The sequence below is a fragment of the Myotis myotis genome, unplaced genomic scaffold (genome assembly GCF_014108235.1).
Source record: "Myotis myotis isolate mMyoMyo1 unplaced genomic scaffold, mMyoMyo1.p scaffold_m19_p_3, whole genome shotgun sequence".
NCBI lineage: Eukaryota > Metazoa > Chordata > Mammalia > Chiroptera > Vespertilionidae > Myotis > Myotis myotis.
The window spans coordinates 192832839-192855463 of NW_023416335.1; the positions used below are offsets into that span (position 1 = coordinate 192832839).

The 22625-nt window shown below is 45.5% G+C and overlaps 2 protein-coding genes across 3 annotated transcripts in view; one reads left to right on the plus strand and one right to left on the minus strand.

Annotated features, from left to right (window-relative positions):
• VAMP1 (vesicle associated membrane protein 1) overlaps window positions 1–15153 on the plus strand; it is a 58406-nt gene extending 43253 nt beyond the window's left edge. Inside the window, exon 5 of the mRNA XM_036296467.1 lies at window positions 12825–15153. Coding sequence (XP_036152360.1) covers window positions 12825–12877 — 53 coding nt within the window. The 3' untranslated portion in view covers window positions 12878–15153. The remainder of the gene's footprint in view (window positions 1–12824) is intronic.
• A 51-nt stretch (window positions 15154–15204) lies between these two features.
• Window positions 15205–21575, minus strand: LTBR (lymphotoxin beta receptor). 2 transcript variants are annotated; one of them, XM_036296462.1, is made up of 10 exons: window positions 21281–21573; window positions 21059–21155; window positions 20682–20807; window positions 20450–20602; window positions 20009–20105; window positions 19771–19862; window positions 17585–17692; window positions 17231–17256; window positions 16442–16670; window positions 15205–16115 (listed from the first exon to the last, which is right to left on the minus strand). In XM_036296462.1, the coding sequence occupies exons 1-10, from the start codon at window positions 21371–21373 to the stop codon at window positions 15871–15873; spliced, it is 1266 nt and encodes a 421-aa protein (XP_036152355.1). In that variant the 5' UTR covers window positions 21374–21573; the 3' UTR covers window positions 15205–15870. The 2 variants fall into 2 exon arrangements, with proteins under 2 accessions (XP_036152355.1, XP_036152354.1); XM_036296461.1 differs by having other exon boundaries at window positions 20450–20807; window positions 21261–21575.
• Window positions 21576–22625: the final 1050 nt, after the last annotated feature.

Consider the following 22625-nt stretch of genomic DNA (forward strand, 5'->3'; position numbering starts at 1 on the left):
TGCTTCAGCAGCAACATTTGAATGGGAGGTAGAGTTAGAGATTAGAAAATGAAGTGGAGAGTCAGTTATCAGGCCAGGTCCTGGCCTTGGTGCTGGGTTGGAGTTCTGAAAGTGACTCTGCTTCAGGTCAGGGCAGCCTTGGTCTGAAGGCCTGGGAGTGGGAAAAGGGCTGCAGAGGCTGGGACCCCTCAGAGAGCCGCACTAAGCCTACTGTTCCCAGGAAGGCTCAGTCACTCTTCCCTTTGTCCATATTTCAAACCTGCGCACATACCAACTGAGAATCCTGCTCCTGTCTTGAGTCTATTCCAGTGACAGTCTTGCCCACAGAAAAAGATCACTCTGACCCTTTAAAAAATATATATATATTTTATTGATTTTTTTACAGAAAGGAAGGGAGAGGGATAGAGAGTTAGAAACATCGATGAGAGAGAAACATCGATCAGCTGCCTCCTGCACACACCCTACTGGGGATGTGCCCACAACCAAGGTACATGCCCTTGACTGGAATCGAACCTGGGACCCTTGAGTCCACAGGCTGATGCTCTATCCACTGAGCCAAACTGGTTAGGGCTCACTCTGACCCTTTGTATCACTTCCTTCCAAGATCTTACCCAGCTAGGGTTTCTCCTTCCAAGCCAGACCTAACCAGTAGTGATGCTTTCTGAACTCTGTTATCTTGCTCTTCCAAAATTAACTCCCGTACGAGCTCTTGAATGGCTCCACAACATCGTAGCCCAAGCCAGCTAAATTAAGCCACTTATGGGCCATTTAATAGATATATTAAAGCAGGATCCCTAAATCTCAATACCCCAAAGATAAATGATTGTGCCTTCTTCATTTCTGATAACATTTTCCAGTAATTGCAATGTGGCAGGATGCAGAAGCACCTGAAAAAAGCTTTATTTTATTTTATTTTTTAAAGAAACTGATATTTGTTTTGAAGTATACTTTACATAACAGTAAAACACAGAGGTCTTACATGTACAGTTGGATTAATTTTGACAATTGTATTTACCCATATAACCACCATTCCGATCAAGTTATGGAATATTTCCATCACCCCATGAAGTCCCCTTATGCCCCTTTGCAATCTATCTGCCCCACACCACCAAATATTTCCTTGGTTTCTTCCTATTCCTGTGACTATTGCTTTTCAGTTTCCTTTGCCAGATCTTCTTCCTCTACATGACCATTAAATGTGGAGTTCCATGGGTCTTGTCTTAGGCCCTCTTCTCATGTCACCCTCACACACTCTTTTTAGGTGATCAACCTTATCCACTTTTATGCTTAACTTATCATCTATGTATCCAGGACTCTCAAATTTGTCTCCAATCTATTTGGCACCAACATTTGATTGTCTCACAGGTACTTCATGCTCAAAATGCTCAAAACTGAATCTTTAAGGTCCTTTGTCATACTTAACCCAAACCTGTTCCCTTTTATTTTACTTTATGTGTGAAATATACATTTTAGCAAAAAATTGCATAAGTGTGTGTATATTTGATGAATAATTATAAAGTGAAATTACTATGTAATTACCACCTACATCAAGAGATGGAGCATTGTAGGATGCTCAGAAGTCATTCATGTGCCCTTCTCTGAACATAATAAAATTCCTCCTTCCTAGAGCAATGAGTACACGGTCTTTGGTGGTAATAATTTCTTTGCTTGCCGTAACCGGTTTGGCTCAGTGGATAGAGTGTTGGCCTGTGGACCGAAGGGTCCCGGGTTCGATTCCGGTCAAGGGCATGTACCTTGGTTGTGGGCACATCCCCAGTGGGAGGTGTGCAGGAGGCAGCTGATCGATGTGTCTCTCTCATCGATGTTTCTAACTCTCTATCCGTCTCCCTTCCTCTCTGTAAAAATCAATAAAATATATTTAAAAAAATAATTTCTTTGCTTTTTGTTACATTAGTTTCAACTCTTATGTATGCATCCCTAAACAATGTACTTTAGTTTCTTAAACTTTATGAATCACACTGTTTCCTTTCGAAAAATTTTTTTAATTGAGTTGAGAGAGATTAAAGGGGGAGAGAGAGGGAGAGAGAGAGAGACATTGATTTGTTGTTCCACTTATTCATGCATTCATTGGTTGAGGCTTGTATGTCCCCTGACCGGAGATCGAACCTGCAACCTTGGTGTATCAGGACAATGCTCTAACCAACTGAGCTACCTGGCCAGGGCTCACTGTATGTTTTCTTTTCTGTCTCTTTCTCAACAAAATGATTTTGAGATTCATGCTTATTGCCAAGTTTCACTATAGTTCACCCACTTTCACTATTAGCAATGATGTGACTATACCATTATTCATGATGATGAACATTGGATTTATTTCCAGTTTTTGGAACCAATATTATGAGCACTGTTTTTACTGACCCTATTGTACTAGTATCCTGGTCAGTGTATGCATGCATTTTTCTAAGTATGTACCTCGGGGTAGACTGGCAGGACCATAGAGTATTGTCAGATAGTGGAAACTGATTTCCACGGCAATTGAACCATTTTACACTTCCTGGGCATTATGTGAGACTCCTGGTTGCTCCACACATATATCAACATTCAGTATTGTGTACTGTCAGAGTTTTGACCCTTTGCCAATCTGGTGGATGTGGTTTTATTTGTATTTCTCTGATGTCTGTTGAGGGTGAGCACTTTTTATGTGTTTATTGGCCATTTGGATTTCCTTTTTGGCAAAGTGAGAGTTTAGCTTTTGCCACCTGTATGTCTGGATACTCACTGTCTCTCAGATTTTTTTCTGGGTAATTACTTAGTATCTTGTCATCTCTGGTGCTTTTTGCATGATTTTTAAAAAGTATCCATTATTTTTAGTTGCTTTCAGCCAGAGGTTTGGACTAAAAAAAACCTATTCTGTTATTACTGGAACCTGTAAGTTCTCTCTATTGTTTTCTTTTTTAAAAATATTTTTAATGAAATATTTCTGGCATGTAAAAAAGTGTAGATAATAGTATCTAATCACACATGTGACCATGACTTAGCTTAAAAAATGAAACATTGTGTGTGAAATTGAGGACCTTTATATATCCTGAATTTGATTTCATCATTTTCATGCATATTTTTATAATTTCCTACAAATATCTCATATATATATATATATATATATATATATATATATATATGGCTGAATTGCTCTTCAAAATGATTTTATTTATTTATATTATCCTTAGTAATGTATGAGAGCTCTGGTTGCTCTAAATCAGTAATGGCGAACCTATGACACGCGTGTCAGAGGTGACACGCGAACTCCTTTTTTTGGTTGATTTTTCTTTGTTAAATGGCATTTAAATATATAAAATAAATATCAAAAATATAAGTCTTTGTTTTACTATGGTTGCAAAGATCAAAAAATTTCTATATGTGACACGGCACCAGAGTTAAGTTAGGGTTTTTCAAAATGCTGACACGCTGAACTCAAAAGGTTTGCCATCACTGTTCTAAATCCTTGTCAGTTCTTGGTATCATCAGATTTCTTAATTTTTGCTGAATCTGATATGCATGAAATAGTATCTTGTTATTTTAATATGTATTTTCATGACTATTGGTGAGATTGAATAATATATATATTATATCCCATATAATAAAAGCCTAATATGGCTTAGTATCCGACCATTTGACCAGTCACTATGATACACACTGACCACCAGGGGGCAGACACTCCAACTGGTAGGTTAGCTTGCTATTGGGGTCCAGCCGATCAGGACAGGGTGAGAGGGGCTGGACACACCCTGGAGCCAACCTCCCGTGGTCCCTCCCCTGACTCTAAAATATTTCTTCTAATTAATTTCCTTTCAATGTGCACAAATCTGTGCACCGGGCCTCTAGTTTATATGTAAAAATATATGTATTTGGCATTGGAACTATCAGTTCTACCCACCCATCCTCCAGGAATGCGAGAGGGGCTGGAAATTGAGTTAATAAGCGATCATTCTTATATGATGAAGCTGCCTCCATAAATATCTCTAAATGACAGGGCCCAGAGAGCTCCCAGGCTGGTGAATACTCCATGAGCTGGGTAGTGTTGCGCCCCAGGCTCCATGGGGACAGAAGCTCTTGTGGTCAGGACGCTTCAAACCTCTTACTATGTATCTCTTTATCTCGCTGCTCATTTGTGTCCTTTATAATATTCTTCATAATAAACCTGTAATAATAAGTAAAGTGTTTTTCTGAGTTCTGTAAATTGTTACAGCAAATTATCAAAACGGAAAAAGGGTCTCGGGAACCCCTGATTTGAATCCAAGTTGGACAGAATTGTGTGTAATTTGCTAACTCTGGGTAGTTAGTATCAAAATGGAATTAAATTGTAAGACACCTAGTTAGTGTCTGCAGAGAATTAGAGCATATACTGGTGTGGAAAACCCACACATTTGGTGTCAGAAATGTTGTGAATAAAAATGGATTGTATTAATTGGTGTCAGAAGTGGGATTGGGTAAAAACAGCCCCGGCTCACAGAAACGTGGTTTGGGAAAAGAAAGTATGAAGTGGGGGAGGGATGAGAAATCTCTGATGCTTTGGTCTCTGGATGGCTACCTAGTCACTCATGGTCTGAAACTGTATCTGTGCTGCCGTTAGTAATAATGGAATTTATAAATGATGGTAGACTTGATTCCTATATTGGATATGTAAGTAAATGCAAAATGAAAGGAAGCAGGCTAAACATACAGATCCTTGGTTGTTGTTATTGGTAATATGAAAATAAAAGAGAGTACTAAAATGAAAATAAAAGAGAGTACTGGATCAGACCTTAATTCTTGACCAAACACAGATTTGAGAAGTTAGGACCCTCTTGGCCTGAGCCCCAGCTGGGGATCCAAGACCATATGCATGTGTGGATAAAATGGCTGGGGAAAGACTTTTTCTGGGACTCCTTGACACAGGAGCCCAATGCATTGTGATTCCAAAATCACAGTGGTGAAGTCTTAATGGGGGTGAGGTTACATTAGATTAGGAGAATATGCAGATGCAATGGTTGATGAAATTAAGGTGAAAGTTTGGATGAAAACTGGTGGTAGTTCTAAGATGAATGGACAGCGTCCTGTATGAAAAGCTGCTACAGTAAGACTGTTCGATGGAAGGCTGATTGAAACAGGCCATCTCTCACTGGGTTGAATTGCATGCTGTTTTCTAGCAGTGATGAAAGAATTGAACAATGGTAAAACAACAACAACAACAACAACAAACCGCCTCCAAATCCTATGTTTGGGTTTTCACAGACTCATGGGCAATAGCCAGTGGCCTAGCCATATGGTTAAGGTAGATAGGTGATGGAAAACTGCACTATTAAGGGGATGCCTGTATGGGGCATGGCCCTGTAGAAATCTCTCTGGGAATTTAAGGGGTCTGTTAAAGTAGGACATGTCAATGCTCATCAGAAGAACCTTCTTCCAGATTCAGAAGGTGATTGGAACTGTCAAGTGGACCTGATGGTGTGGTCTCTTGAGATGGCCACTTGGACCCATGAAATGAGTGGACATGTGGGTGCTGTAGTAATGCAGAAATGGGCTGAATATAGATATACTCCTCTTGCACCCTGTGAAACTCAAAAATGCCAACAAGAACTGTTCTTTCAACAAAAGAGACAGAAACTGGCTCTTGGGAAGATTTCACTGGGTGTGGGGTTCGGGGAGGCCCTGCTAGTTGGCAAGTAGATTACATTGGACCAATGCTGGTAGCCCCAGGGTCCTGACAGGGAGAGACATTCTGGACTTTGCATACCTGGTGGTAGACAAAGTTAAAAATAAACAACCTACCCAAAATGGAGTCACTGTGGTAAGCCTAACTTAATTGCAGTTTCAGCCTCTCCCAGGAGTGGAATTTTAAACCAGTCAGTCTAGAATTTTCTGGTCAGCACTAGTGAGGTAACCTGCCTGATAAGACCCCTTGCCTTCTCCTAAGGGAAGATGACTTTGCTTGAAACCATCCACTCTTTTAACTTCCTTGTCCCACCCTGTTTCAGCCTATAGAAACTTATAGCTCCTGAGTTTACCACATGGGATGCTTCCTGCTTCATGAATCATTATATAAAGCCAATTAGATCTTAAATTTATTTTATTTTATTTTTTTAAAAAATATATTTTATTGATTTTTTACAGAGAGAAAGGGAGAGAGATAGAGAGTCAGAAACATCAATGAGAGAGAAACACCAATCAGCTGCCTCCTGCACATCTCCCACTGGGGATGTGACCACAACCAAGGTACATGCCCTTGACCGGAATCGAACCTGGGACTTTCAGTCCACAGGCCGATGCTCTATCCACTGAGCCAAACTGGTTTCGGCAGATCTTAAATTTACTTGGTTGAATTTTTGTTCTTTAACAACACAGATGCTCAAAATACTACAAAAGGATTGGTATACTAGTAGAAGATACTGTACCAAATTTGGCCTCTGAGTTAATGTTTCTTTAGACCAAGGGATGCATGCTATTTATAGCCCATAGTGCCCAACAGTAGGCAAAGAGATATCATATCAAATGGACAAATCATGTTGCATATCATCCTCAGAGTAATGGTCTAACAGAGAATTGGAATGGGCACTTGAAACAATTGCTGTCTAAAATGGGGAGAGATAGTCCTGGCCTGGTATTTCAGTTGGTTAGAGTATTGTCCCAGTACGCCAAGATTATGGGTTTGATCTCTGGTCAGGGCATATACAAGAATCAACCAGTGAATGTATAAATAAGTGGAACTACAAATCTCTCTCTCTCTCTCTCTCTCTCTCTCTCTCTCTCTCTCTCTCTCATAATCAATTAAAAAATTAAAATGGGGAAGATAAAAGCAAGATAGACTAGCTTGCATGCCTTTCCGAGTGTGTGCTCACAACACAAGGGGGGCCAAGTGGGTTCCTCCTGGATAGATTCCTCCAATTTTCTGGAGGAGATGGGAAAGAGGGGGTTAGGGAGAATGGTGGCGTCACTATGCCGGTCTTCCCCACATCATTTCAACTTTTGTTTTCCCTATATGATGCAATGGTTCCAGGATCAAGGGTGCAACTATGGGTGCTGGAAGCAGGAAGGATTCCTAAGCAAGCAACATTAATCATACCTTTAAACCTTCATGCCAGAATTCCTGAGGACCTGATAGGGTGTACTGTGCCTTCACTGATCTGGCAAAGTCAGGGTTAACAGTGAATTCTGCTGCGTTGCCTAGTGGTTGGGTCAGCCCATTAGTTCCATCCCTTTATGAATGCGAGTTGACTGTCAGGGAGGGACTTGCTAAACTAGAACTGCTGCCAGCAATCTGGACCAGCACAGTGGCTAAACTAATGTACTTTCCAAAGGTGGAAATGTTGGGAGAAAAATAAATGGTGAAAAAGAGAAATAATAGCTGAGAGTAAAGGAATAAGTGGGTTATGCAATGAGGGAAATCCAACATAGTATTAATGCCTCTAGAAAGACTCAGAACAAGAGAATAATATTATCTCTTAGATAATTATACCAGATGCCTAGAAAGGTAAAGCTATGTTTGCTGAGACAACCCCTGCTTTTGTAACCTGACAAGGTCCCATGGCAGCCTGAATGGACATTGCTCTAGGAGATATCCTGCTCATATGATATGATGGTGACTTACACCAACTGAAAATGACTAAATGGAACTTCAGTAATATGCCAGTATCTCTCTCCCTCCCACCCCCAAACCTGACTTCCTTTATTCCCACATTAGCAGGGCTTATTTATAAGAACTATTCCCTGAAAATCCCTCTTCAGCTCTTTTTCCCACATCATTTTTACTATCTTTTTTTTTTCTTTTTTTTCTTTTTTATTATTAGTTAAGGTATTACAAATGTGTCCTCATCCCCCCCATTAACCCCCAACCTCCCCCCCACACACAAACTCATGCTCCCATCCCCCTGTTGTCCATGTCCATTGGTTTGGCTTATATACATGTTGTATACAAGTCCTTCGGTTGATCTCTTCCCCTTACCCCCGCCCTCCCCTACTTTCCTTCTGGGGATTGATAGCCTGATCGCTGTTTCTCAGTCTTTGGGTCTGTCCCTTTTCATCAGTCTATGTTGTTCTCTATAATCCACAAATGAGTGAGATCATGTGGTATTTATCTTTCTCTGACTGGCTTATTTCACTTAGCATAATGCTCTCCAGTTCCATCCATGCTGTTGCAAAAGGCAAGAGTTCCTTTTTTTTTTTACCGCAGCATAGTATTCCATTGTGTATATGTACCACAGTTTTCTAATCCACTCATCTGCTGATGGGCACTTAGGCTGTTTCCAAATCTTAGCTATGGTGAATTGTGCTGCTATGAACATAGGGGTGCATATATCCTTTCTGATTGGCGTTTCTGCTTTCTTGGGATATATTCCTAGTAGTGGGATCACTGGGTCAAATGGGAGTTCCATTTTTAGTTTTCTGAGGTAGCTCCATACTGTTCTCCACAGTGGCTGCACCAGTCTGCATTCCCACCAGCAGTGCAGAAGGGTTCCTTTTTCTCCACATCCTCTCCAACACTTGTTGTTTGTTGATTTGTTGATGATAGCCATTCTGACAGGTGTAAGATGATAACGCATTGTCGTTTTGATTTGCATCTCTCGTATAATTAGTGACTTTGAGCAGGTTTTCATATGTCTTTCGGCCTTCTGTATGTCCTCTTTTGAAAAGTGTCTATCTAGATCCGTTGCCCATTTTTTTTATTGGATTGTTTATCTTCCTTTTGTTAAGTTTCATGAGATCCCTGTAAATGTTGGAAATTAAACCCTTATCGGTGGTATCATTGGTAAATATGTTCTCCCATGTAGTGGGTCTTCTTGTTGTTTTGTTGATGGTTTCCTTTGCTGTGCAAAAGTTTTTTATTTTGATGTAGTCCCATTTGTTTATTTTCTCTTTAGTTTCCATTGCCCTAGGAGCATTATCAGAGAAGAAATTTCTTCGGCATATGTTTGCGATTTCGCTGCCTGTGGATTCCTCTAGTATTTTTACTATCTTAAAAAATTTTTTTTTATTGATTTCAGAGAGGAAGAGAGAGGGAGAGAGAAACATCAGTGATGAGAGAGAATCATTGATTGGCTGCCTCTTGCATGCCCCACACTGGAGATCGAGCCCTCAACCTGGGCATGTGCCCTGACCAGGAATCCAACCGTGACCTCCTGGTTCATAGGTCGTCACTCAACCACTGAGCCATGCCAGCTGACTGGGGCTATGCCAGTATCTTTTAACTCATAATTTTCAGACTACATCTGTTACATAAGATATCATACTGCGATAAGGTGTAATACTGGTGGTGTTGGTAAGATTTGACTACCTCATGAAAATGTCTTATGATAATACTGATATTGATGATCAAATGTATTGGGAGTGAATTAAAGTCTCCTCAGGATATAATACCTATGGAAAATGACCTGTGCAAGAACTGGATCTATCTAACCATCAGCTGATTTCTGTCCTAAATAATTCTGCACAGATTTACTATAAGGTACAAGTAGCAGTAGATCAAGGTGGGAAAAGAGTAATCAAATTAGTACAAGAATATAAAAATGTATGTAGTGGCTTTATAGAACATATTAGTTGTTTCTTTTTGGCTATCCCTATTCCACACTGGCTTCTCCAAATGTTAGGCATATTAGTGTTTGTACAATTGCTATAGCTAGCCTATAAATGCCGCACTAAGTGTAAATGCTCTGACAGAAGTGATCATTTGGCTGTAAGGAGTTTATGACCAGAATTCCTATTCAGTATCACACTGGAAGTCCTAGCCATTATCTTAATTAGGCATGAGAATAAATAAAAAGCATACAAAATGGAAAGGAAGAAATAAAACTGTCTTTGTTTAAAGATAACATGATTGTCTATGTAAAAGCACCAAGGAATCTACAAAAACTTTCTTAGAACTAATAAGTGAATTTAGCAAAGTTGTAAGATACAAGGCCAATATTAAAAAAGCAATCATAGCCTGGCCAGCATGGCTCAGTGGTTGAGCATCAACCTATGAACCAGGAGGTCATGGTTCCATTCCTGGTCAGTGCACGTGCCTGGGTTGTGGGCTTGGTCCCCAGTCTGGGGCATGCAGGAGGCAGCTGATCAATGATTCTCTCTCATCATTGACATTTCTATGTCTCCCCTCCTCTCTGAAATCAATAAAATATATTTTTAAAAGTTTATTTTTAAAAAATGCTTCTTTAAAAAATATTAGAAATATAAAAGTTAGAGATAAGTTTCACATTATTTATAGATGACACCCTAAGATAATCACTGCAAAACTATTATCCTATATAATAAAACCCTAATATGCAAATCAACTGAATGGTGGAACTACTGGTCACTATGACGTGCACTGACTACCAGGAGGCAGTCGCTCAATGCAGGAGTTGCCCCTGGTCAGTGTGCTCCCACAGGGAGAGTACTGCTCAGCCAGAAGCTGGGCTCATGGCTGGCGAGTGCATGACAGTGGCGGGAGCCTTTCCTGCCTCTGCTGCGGGTGGGCAGTAAGGAGTGAGGGGTCCAGGACTGCAAGAGCTCCAGCCTGCGAGAGGGATCTATGACTGCCAGCCCGGGGGATCAGGCCTAAGCTGGCAGGTGCACATCCCCTGAGGGGTCCCAGACTGTGAGAGGGCACAGGCTGGGCTCAGGGACTCCCTCCTCCAGTGCATGAATTTAGTGCACCGGTCCTCTAGTACTTAATAAGAGAATTTAGTAGGTGGCTAAGTAGAAAAAATTAAAAGATAGAAAAGATCCCCTTCTATAACACAGAGATACAGCACCTGTGAATGAATGAACTTAACAAGAAATACTCAAGATCTATATTTTTAAAAATTAAAATACTACCGAGGGACACAAAAGGAATCAACAAATAGGAAGGAAAACTATGTTCTTGAAAGGAAGACTAACACTAGGAAGATGTCAATTCCCTCTAAGTAATCTAGATGTGTAATGCAATCTCAATACAAATAAGATAAGTTGATCTTAAAGTTCATGTGGAATAAGAAATAAGAAAATATAGTTAGGAAAATTTTGAAAAAGAAGATTAAAAGGAGCTCAAATAGATATTAAAATATAAAGCTAAAATAGTTGAAAGACTGTGGTGCTAACAAATTAAAAAAAACAGAGGGGCCCCAACCGGTTTGGCTCAGTGGATAGAGCGTCGGTCTGCAGATTGAAGGGTCCCAGGTTCGATTCTGGTCAAGGGCATGTACCTTGGTTGCGGGCACATCCCCAGTAGAGGGTGTGCAAGAGGCAGCTGATCGATGTTTCTCTCTCATCAATGTTTCTAACTCTCTATCCCTCTCCCTTCCCCTCTGTAAAAAATCAATAAAATTTATAAAAAAAAAACAAAAAACAAAACAAAACAGAGGGAAGAGAATGGAAAATCCAGAAGTAAATTCAAATTCATACACAAATTTGATTTATAATGGTAGCATTTCAAATTAGTGAAGAAAAAATTATTGTTCAATAAATGATTTGGGATAAGATAACATTAGGAAATTGTCCAGTGAAAATAGTAAGAGATATGAATAGTTAGTGGAAAATAAATTACAAATGACTCTTTAACATATGAAAATGTTCACTCACAGTGAAATAGAAAATTTCCCTCACAATAAAAAATGCAACTAAAGATTACACTGAGATAGCATTTTTCACCTTTCAGATTGACAAAGATCAAAATGTTTGATAGCACAGAAATGTTGGTATTTATATGTGGAAATAGACGCTCTTAAATATTGCTGACATTCAATCTATGTGGAGGACAATTTGGTAATCTTTATCAAAATATTATATGTACCTTTGACCCACAATTTCATTTCTAGCAAAATTTTGATAGCAATACTCCTACATGTGCAAAACTACATAGTTTATTAGTATAGAATGTAATAGATTGGAAATGAATTTAAAATCCTCAAAGGGGCCCTAGCCGGTTTGGCTCACTGGAGAGAGCGTCGGCCTGGGGACTGAAGAGTCCCAGGTTCGATTCCAGTCAAGGGCATGTACCTGGGTTGCAGGCACATACCCAGTAGGGGGTGTGTAGGAGGCAGCTGATTGATGTTTCTCTCTCATCGGTGTTTCTAACTCTCTATCCCTCTCCCTTCCTCTCTGTAAAAAAGTCAATAAAATATATTAAAAAAATAAAATAAAATCCTCAAAGAGATCTAGTGAAGTGGTGGAGCCATATAAATGAGACAGTATGCTGACATAAAAAAAAAAATTTAGAAGTCTTGTGACAGTGATATGGAATTATGGCCAAGCTATTTTTAAAAAAATATATATATTTTTATTGATTTCAGAGAGGAAGGGAGAGGGAGAGATAGAAACCTCAATGATGAGAGAGAATCATTGATTGGCTGCTCCGGCATGTGTCCTTGACCGGAATCAAACCCAGGACCCTTCAATCCACAGGCTGACGCTGTATCCACTGAGCCAAACCGGCTAGGACTGCCCAACCTATTTTGATAAATGAAAAAGGCAAGGGGAAGAATATACAGAGAACATGCTACCATTTGCGGGGGGAGGGGTGGGTGGAGAGGAACGAAATATATATGTATATATATTTGGAATGTGCATAAGTTACCTCTGGAAAAGCATCAGAAACAGTCACATTGGTTGCTTCAAGGGAGAGGGCCATGGTAGTTGAGGGACAAGACTGAAGAGACATTCCACTGTTTACTGTTGGATACTTTTTGGATTTTGAACCATGTCAATAAATTATTTGGCCAAAAAAAGGAAACAGATAAAATTAAACCTAACAAAGGCGAGGAAAAGTTGACTGACTGTGATGTACACAAACGAGGGTTTGCTTTTCTCTCATAAAAAGAAGCCCAAACTGACTTGTTCAGCTGCTCAAGGATGCCTCGTTCTTTCTTTTCTTCCAGGACCGCCGTCCTCAGAGGATTGGCTTTTTATCTCCATGGCTGCTTCCTCGTGACAGTAAGATGGCTGCGACAGCTCAGGCTTCATGTCCTCAAACAAACATCCCCCGAACAAGAAAGAAAGGACAAGGAAAACCAAAAACTTTTCCCTAATGATGCTTTTTGTCCTAAGAATGAGACGTTTCTGTACTGTCATTGGCCTGAAATGGATCCTAGGCCCCATCCTAAACCAATTCCTGGCAAAGGGAAATGGTTTTTTACTGGCTTCTAGAGGAAGGGCCGCTCCTCCTGACATCATGGAATGTCTGTATTGGTACAGAAAAGGGGTTCTGTTGCTAGGGAAGGTGTGGAAGTCTGCTGGGTAGGTTGCAGAAAGACTCCATCACAGATGCCAATGTGAACCACTCTATCTTCTGAAAAAGAAATTCTTAGTTACCAGGCCCGTCTACCCCGACATATCCCACTGCTGCCACTTGACACAGTTAAATCCATCTCTCTCCTGGGCTGCTGGCGTGGCCTCCTCCCTGGCCTTCCCGTACCCATGTTCACATTGCTGGATTCAGTATTGGCTTTTTGCTCCCTGTGATATCAGAGTGGGGTTCTCAAAATTAATGTATGAGAGGCTACCTGGATTCAGGCTTAATTGTCCCATTATTAACTACTATTGTAACGGGTCCCATCTTTCTAAGGCAACTGTCAAGAGGCTGTCTTCATTGATTTTCTATCAGCTTTCATTCTAGACAGGAGCTCCTCAATCTAATGCGTGCTCCTGGAGTCTGTATGAATTCGACCCTGGTAAGACAAGCATGGGCAGCGTTATGGGCTGAGTCGTGTCTCCCACAATTCAGATGTTAAAGTCCTAACCTTCAGTGCCTCAGAATGTGACTGTATTTGGACGTAGGGTTTTTAAAGAGAAAATTAAATTTAAGTGTGGTCATTAGTGTGGGCCCTAATCCAGTATGACTGGTTTCCCTATAAGAAGAGGAGGTTAGGACACAGGCACAAACAGAGGAGGACCTTGTGAAGATACACAGAGAAAACGCCATCAACAAGCCAAGGAGAGAAGCCTCAGAAGAAACCAACTCTGCCGACACCTTGATCTTGGACTTGTAGCCTCCAGAACTGTGAGAAAATAATTTTTTTGTTGTTTAAGCCTCCCAAACTGTGGTACTTTGTTAGAGCAATCCTAGCAGATGAATACAGGAAGGTATAAATCTTACATTTGAATGGTGTTACGTAGAACTCTGTCTTCGCACCACTTTCTAAAAGTGTTTTTCCTTTTATATCGTTGACAGTGTAGAAGAGTTGTTTTTTATCTGAACACATGGGAACAATGATTAAGGATTCATGTTGTCTGGCTGTAGCGTACTGCAAAGCAGGAGGGTTTAACTATCTAAACATACAGCTCACCATTGTTGACTTCTCAACCAAGGAAGATGGTTGGAATACTTTCATGAGGTCAACCTTAAATAACCCATCCCCTCGCTTGGATCAGGCGACTCCTGGAGTATGTGTTTTAGAGCCACCCAATCTTGATGAGCCCCAGCCACAGAGTTCTTAACATGAGACCCAGATGGTGGCCTTTTATGGAAGGAGCCGTCAGCTGGCAGCTGCTCCCTTTACAATCCTTCACGCTCAGATTGCCTCTACCGGGCAGCACGGTAAATCAATTCTGGGGGCCCAAACATGTACTAAGAGAGCTTGAGAAGATTTCAACTTCTTTCAGGCAAAAAATAAAATAAGGCGAAAAGAAATAAACAAAATAAAAGTCGTGAGTGCTCCTTCTGGGTGACAGGAGGTCAGCCTAGATCTCGACACTAACAGAATGTGAACTTGGCCTCTCACATTTTATGCCTCAAGTCATATTTTCCCCCTCAGTCAACCCCGCAGAACATGTCTGCACTCTGCAATGTGACTGTGAGGGTTCATGCCTGTGGAACATGCCAGGGGGTCTGGCTCCCTGAGAAAACCAGCCCATTTTACCCCTGCAAAGAAATTCTGGAAGAATGTGGTACGTGGAGTTTTTACTCGAGGCCCCTAGAACCAGGCTAACTGGGTGCAAATCCCAGCTTTGCCATTTGCAGTTGAATTGGGCAAGTGACGTACGCCTCGGTTTCCTCAGGCGTTAAACGGGAATCGTAGTAGTAGTAGTATCTAGCTCATAGGGATGTTGTGAAGATTACATAAATTATTATTGCAAAGCATTTCAACACGGCCTGGCATGTTGTCAGTGATCGCTGGCTAATACTGTTATTAACAGAATCACATATACCAGTCCCTCATAGACATACCTCTGTGGGATTATATTTTAGTTTTGACCTTTGCCTTTGACATTGCCCAGTGGCATAGTGTTTCTATATGAATCCCCAGAAAATAAATGATCTAGGTCTCAATCTCCACTTTATTTGCATGTGGTTACAATTTATAAATACACTTGCCATTTTACTTCCTCTCCGAAACTTTCCTTTTACCTGGTAACCCTACCCAAACCCCCAGTTTTTAATGACTCCTTTTCTTCTCCAGAGGAGAGGGGTGATGGTCCATGTAACTCCATATTCATATAGGGTCTACCTCAGTCCATGCGAAGTGCAGGTCCTCAAGGGGCCTCTGAAGCTTGGGATGAGTGCCACGAATCTGTCAGAGGTTCCGTGACGTCCTTGCAAGTGACCATGTGGCTGGCTTCCTTCTATGCCATGCTTTGGGTGCAGAGCGCCATGGTGGGCAGCAGCAGGCATCATATGCTCTGTCTGCCTGAAGCTGAGCTGGTGCAGCTCCAGTGTCCAGGGGATCTGCAATGAAGTCTCAGGCCTGTTCAGGCAGTAGTGAGAGTCCTGTGGCGGGCACCGTACCCAGCCAGTGCCCGGCCCTGCTCTCGGAGGTGTCTGAGGCCTGGGCCCTTAGGACTTGCCTCTCAGGGGCCCTACCCAGGCCCCCTGTCAATCCTGTGTGGGCAGGGAAGCCTCGGGGAGAAGGTGCTCTTGTGCCTCCCTTCTCCTGGCTTCTTCCAGACACCATGAGGCATGGGTGACAGATTGGGTCCTTTGTCCCGTTAGAGGTCATGGCATCCCAGTGTCTCTGTCTCGGCCAGGTGCCAAGCTTTGCCATCTTCCTGGTAGGGTGTAGAGAGCCCGGGAGGACCAGGGGCACCCTCTTCAGGAATGGGGTATGGAGGCTCCGGGGGCGCAGGGGGGTCTCCAGGACCTCGTGCTCCCCCCAGTACGGGTCCATTGTAGATGTAGATATTGCCAGTGACAGTCACAGACCCGCCTTTGCCGACAACAATGCCATTGGTACCTGTGGGAAGGGAGGCAGAGTGAGAGGGGCTGAGGGGCACTGTGGGGGAAGGAAGGCCTGTGTGCCCCCTGCATTGGTGCCCCTACATCCTGAATGCCCTCACTCTTCTGCCTTCTCCATTTCCTCTCTGGTCCCACTCCCATTTGCTATTGGTTTCTTGAGCCCTGCATTCATTTCTGTTTCTGGGTTTCTCAGACTCTTCCTTTCTCTCTAGCTGGGACATTCTGGCTGGCTCTCAGTCTCTGTCTTGCCTCACACTTTCTCTCCCTGCCCACCATCCTTCCCACCGCACATCCCCACCCCACCCCTCCCTGCAGCCTGCTTACCATGGGCCACCTGGCCTTGCTCTGGGAGCTCAGCCTCCAGCTCCCGGGCTTGGCTCAGAGGACTCTGCTGTTGTAGCACCTCTTGTTCCACAACTGGGGGTGTTGGGGGCCTGGCTGAGGCCAGGGGCAAGTCTCCAGGGATGGGCAGAAGTGGCTTTACCAGGTCAGGGATATGTGGGTTGATGCTTGGAGGCTGCCAGTTTCCATCAGCAATATTGGATTCCTCTCCCTGCAGGAGGGAAGCAGAGAATCAACCAATGATGTGGGCCTCAGACCCCCATCTTTCTTTAATTCCCACATCCCAACCCAGCTTAGGCAGCCCAGGGCCCTCCTCTGCTCCTCCTCAAGCTCCCTGCCGCAGGCCTTTGCACTTGACATTCTTGCCTCTTGGAGCATTTCCCCAGGCATCCCGATGCCTTCGTTTCTTCAGCTCTCTGCTCAAGATTGGCTCATCAGAGAGGCCCTCTGTCCACTGTCTAAGGTAATATACCCCCATCCTCTGCCACGGTCGTCCATTGTTCCCCTATCCTGCTTTATTTGTCCGTTATCAGGACCTGATACAACTTATTTACTCTTGCTCCACTGGTATGTTACTCCAGGAGGGGAGTTACTTTGTTCACTCACTGCTATATCCACGTGCCTAGAACAGTGCTGGGCAGATGGCATGCTCAAAGGTTATTCATTGAATGAATGAATGTTGAGGCCTGCACGCTCTTTTCCTGCCTACCCCCACATTGTTCACTTGTACTTCCTGCCCCTCCTTGCTGCCTTCTCAGCTTCCCTCATTACCTCCGGACGGCTCTTGAGCAGGGATCCTGCAATGAAAATAAAATGGATGTAGGGCCTCCGGCAGACCTCAGACCCCAGGCTTTCACCCTCCACACCCACCACGAGGTGTTGCTGCCCACCCTGGGGTCCCGGAAGGAATAGGCTATCATGACCCTTCTCTCTAGGCTCAGAATGGAGGTGGGGTAGGGGAGGGGCTAAAGGGTGACGATGTCTATGTTGGGAGCAGGCACTGGGAGTCTTGGGCATGTGGAAGGGTTGTATGGGGAAGATGAAAATTCCCTCCCACCCCCCTCCCGCATCCAGGTCGGGACTGACAACCACATCCCTGCCTGCATCCAGCCCTTCCTACCCTACCCAGCTTTCTGCAGAGAGACGGGTGGCTCTTCCAGGTGCAGGCGAGGATGGCGGAGAGGAACAGCAGGGAGACCAGGGGCAGCAGGATGGCCAGCACCAGCATAGTTCCTGCCAGGACAGCAGACAGCAGGCGGCATGATGGGGGGAGAAGGGCAGAGGGGAAGGAAGTTCATGAATAGCTTTTCAATTCTCCGGGCAACCCAGACAAAAAATAAGTTCCTAAAGGCAGAATTAGAGACAGACACTTCCCTGGGTGGCAGAGAAAGGGAACTCAGTTGGACTTGGGGGGACCTCCAGATAGCCAGGAGAAAGTGTGGGAGATGGAGATGTTTGGGGTGGTGCAGGTCCCAGCGGCCTGAGGCAGTTGATTTTCAAGGGCTGGAAGTGGTGGTGAGAAGCAGTACAGGGAGGGCGGGGCTTAGGGCTATAAGCAGACTCAGGCCACAGGGTAGACTGTCTTACAGAGAGGCCACCGCAGGAACCGAGAGTGTCCCTCTGTACCTGCGGGGTGTTCACAGAGGTGGGAGAGTGGGGAGCCTCGCTTCTGAATTCTGCCTGTGGTTGCCTGAAAGGCTAGGGGTTGCAAAGTCTCCACCCGCTTGCAGGTTCCAGGACGTTATGGGAACAGGAGGCTGGGTGTTCAGTTTCCCAGGACCTGATGTGGGGCAGTGGATAGCTTCTGTCTTTCTATGGGCCTCAGTGCTGCCATCCACAGCCTGGAGTCTGTGGTGCCCATCAACCACACCTGAGGAGGGTCAGGAAGGCTTGGACATTTGCACCTTGGAGGGGGCTCTCTCCAGTCCACCTGGATCTGTGGCTGAAGGGAGTACAGGAGGGAAGCACGGGGAGAAACTGGACCTGGAGTCTTGGACACCTGGGCTGCCCAGCTGTGTGACTTTTTAAGTCAGTCCACCTCTCTGAACATCAATTTTTTTCATATATAAAGTAAGGTGGATTCGACTCTCTAAAATGCCAATCATATTTGATACACAGTTAAAAATTAATAAGGGGACATGGAAAATATTTATGACATAGTTGAATGAAAAGTCAGGTTACAAAATACTCAAATGACTCCACTTTTAGAAAAAAAATTATCCGTATAAACATACATAGAAAAAATGTTTGGGAAGATATATAAAAAAATGTTAAAGAGTGGATATTCTAGGTCAGTGGTCGGCAAACTCATTAGTCAACAGAGCCAAATATCAACAGTACTTCTTCAAAATAGACTCGCCCAGGCCGAAAACCGACTTCTGCGCATGGGCCACGAAGTTTCAATCGCACTGTACGTGCGCCCGCACGTGGTATTTTGTGGAAGAGCCACACTCAAGGGGCCAAAGAGCCGCACGCGGCTCGCGAGCCGCAGTTTGACGACCACGGTTTTAGGTGATGGTTCTGTGGGTGATGATTAATTTTTATGTGTCTGAATTTTATAATTTTTTATAGTGTGCATGCATCAAAAAGTAAATGACCCGAGTCCAGGTCTTCATAACACCAGTTACCACATGGGTGATCTTGGGCAAGTCACACAACATCTGAGCCTCGTTTTCCTTATCCTGTCAGTGAGGCTGATAATAGAACTACTTGATAGGATCAATAAGAGCATTAAAATAACTAGTGAATGTTAAATATTGAAGAGTGCCTGACACACTTGCTCTGAGTAAACGGAAGCTAAGATTAAAAATATTTGCTAATTTTAAAAAGCTAATAAAATAAACTCTTTCCCAATGAATAATGATTCCAGCCGTTAGAAACATCCTGTAATTGTCTATTAGGCTAGGAAACCAATAACTCCACCAAAAAACCCCAAAAGAGTCAAATGTGGAATTACCTCTCTAACAATGAAAGTGTGCAATCTAATAAAGAGGTACTCAGTCTAGTAAATGGATTATATGATGGTGGCAAGTACAAAATGGTGACAGTGACGTCAACACTGACATCTCCTTAGCCTAATATTATATGTATAATATGTAATGTAAAAAGTGTGTGTGTGCAAGTGGGAGCGTGTGTACGAGCGTGTGTGTAAGTAAGCTGGCTTGGGGACACCCCAATTTCTCTTTAAGGAACTTTTCTTCTTGACCCCATTCTGAGAGAAGGATTCACCGTTTCCCATTTTTTCAGATGGGAGGAATTAAGGTATTTTCCCAGATACCCCCACCCCATGTCCCCGACCCCCAGCCCCTCACCTGGCATCTCGGGGGTTTCTGGTGGATTTCTGCAGCTGGTGTCAGTCTCGGTGGTGCCTGGCACTGCTTCTACCAGGCCCTGGTCCTCACACCTGTGGAGGAAAGAAACGCCCAATTCAAGAGGGCATGCGACTGGAAGAGGCAAGTGGCAAGGAGGGTCCTATAGAGTTGAGCACGGGGGTGGGGTTGTCAGCAGCTGGGGCTTCTGGGAGGGTGGGAGGAACATGGGCACACTCACCTGGTGTGGGGCAGGCAGCGGGCGTTGGGGGAGGAGGTATTCTGGAAGTGCCCTGCCTTACAGGGCACACAGTGGTGATTAGCCTCCCCAGCCTCACCTGGCAAGAGAGAGGCCAGGCCAGCCAGGATGAGTGGGCAGAAGGAGCCTCTTGCCCAGCTGTGAGCTTCCTTTATGCCCATGGATGGCCCCTCCCTGCCCACCCACCCTATTCTGAGCTGGTACCTTTCCTGATCTCCCCCTTGCCGAGTTTCCCCAGTGCTGAGGGGACCCCCCACGATCCCTGCCCCTGTCCCACTTCCATTTCTCTGCAGGTAGAGGCTTTTTAAGCCAAAGAGAACTACCCGGAGGCTCACCATGCACACGGTACCATGCTTCCTGCCCCCATGCAAGATCACCAGCACCCAGCCTCCTCCCTGCCTTCTGCCCTTAGTGACCTCTGACCTTTGAGCTCAACTTCAGTGCCTGGTTGGCAGTTGCGGGGTGGCTCGCAGTGCATACACTCATGGTTCACATAGACGCAGGACATTCCTGGCTGGCAGTGGCACTGGGTTTTCTGTTTGCTCGTGCAAGGTGCAGTCTCCTGGAAGCCCAGGACTTGTGGGGAGATAAGACAGCTCGGTGGAGGGGCTGCACTCCAGGGGATCCCGGTCCTCCCCAGGCACACCTCACTCACTCTGATCACAGGGGCGGCACAGCTGGCAGTGGGACAGATGGTTCCAATGCTCATTGTAGGAGTTTTCAGGGCACGTGTCACAAACTGTGTCCTGATCGCGGCTACATTCAGCAGAGACTCGAGTGCCTGGAATATGAGTGGGGCAGTAGGAGTGTCAGGGGACCAGGGTTCCACCCTTACTTCTGCCACCGGCTGTGTGTCCCTGGGCCCATCCCTCTCGGTGCCTGCATATGAAGGATGGCCAGTGTCTCTCACTGTCTCTGCCAGCTGGTTTTCCTGGGAGATGGTGGCTCCCTGCCTTTGGAGGCAGCGAGGTGGAAGGAGTCCCCTGGAACCCGCCTCCCTGTCCCAGGCTTCCTCCGGCCAATGCCTCTCACCTGGGGGGCAGCGGGAGCAGCAGGCCTGATGCTTGGGTTCGTAGTATTCCTTTTCCTGGTCCCGGCAGGTTTGGTTCTCCGTGCGGTATGGGGGCAACTTCAAGGGGAGATAGATTTGGGGGAAGAATTATTGAGGGGACAGTTGGGGAGGGCAGAGAGACCAGAGAAGGAGCTGCCCTTATCCAAGCCAGCACCCACCCACCTGCGTGGCCCCTCCCTCACCAGTCGGGGCTGGGATGCTGTCAGGAGACCGCAGAGGCCTAGGACGAGTGGCCCCCAGGCCAGGCCGCCGGGGGAGGCCCACAGCGGGCGCATGGCCGCCAGTCCAGCCGGGTGGAGGCCTGGGGGTAAGGTGAGAGGCCTAGCTCTTGGGGCAGTGGTGACAGCAGCCTCCGGAGCCCGGGGCTGGGACAGGACTCAGGCCGAAGTGCCCCGGGGGGCCAGAGCGGCCGGGCTGGCCTGGCCTCCAGGGCTCCAGCGCCAGGCTCAGGAAGTGGGAGTGGAGCTGGCCGGCCACGGGGCGGGGACAGGGAGCGCTGGGAGCTGAGCCTCTGTCGCAATCGGGAAGAGGAACAGGCTTGGCTGCCCTGCTGCTGGGCGGGAGGGGGCAGCCGGGAAAACACGTGAGGGCAGCCGGCCCGGAACCGACCTCCTCCCTTCTTCGGAAGCCCGGCTGGGAGAGGGCTGCCGGGGGCAGGCCCAGCTGGTGGGAGAGGGGGAGCAGAGCCAGTGGACAGTGCTCAGATGGGCCTCAAGAGGCTGGCTGGGGCAGAGCTGACCAGAAGAGATGGAGTTCCGGGTGCCAGATCTGAAAAATGGAGTGCCTGGGACTGCCAGACATGGAGGGTGCAGAGGCCCTGGGACCGCCCGCTGCACAGCCAGCCAGACACGCAGCATCTGGGAACCAGAAGTCCTGGGTGCAGACTGTCTGGACTCCTAGGTTCCTGCCCTGTTGTGTGGCTTTTTAAGATAAATTACAAAGGAATAAAAAACTAGCCAGTCCTCCCCTCCCCTGATCCAGCCAGTCCCCACGCTGATGGGCACAGGTCACCTACAAGACACTGCAGAGGGTGCAGCTCCGGCTCCCCTGTCCTCAGAGGAGGGAGAGGAAGGAGACAGATCCTCGCGAGCAGGGCAGCGCAGGAGCCTTTGAATCCCTTTGAATGGGAAGGAGCTGAGGGGGCACCCAGTCCAGCCCCCTCACATAAAGGATGAAGGGACTGAGGCTCAGGTAGAAGAGACCAGGACTCCGCAGGGCTTAGTCCAGGGCTGTCCCTTTTCTTTCTCACCGTGAACAGTGGCCCTGGAGTGACTTGCAGTAGCCTGTCCCCCTCCCCCTGTGTCAGGTTTTCTGGCCTCCTAGCTTCTGTGCTCCTGGCTAAGTCCCACCTATCCTGGAGGTTCCCTGGGGCTCTGGGCAGCACGCCCACTCCAGGCTGCACAGCTCCACTCAGCCTGCTCTCTGTGACCTGCTGCTTACCCCTTACGGGCTGACTGCGAGCCCAGCAATGGCCTGGACCTTTATGTCTGGGTTTCCAGTGTTTAGTCTGACATCCCACGTGTCCAG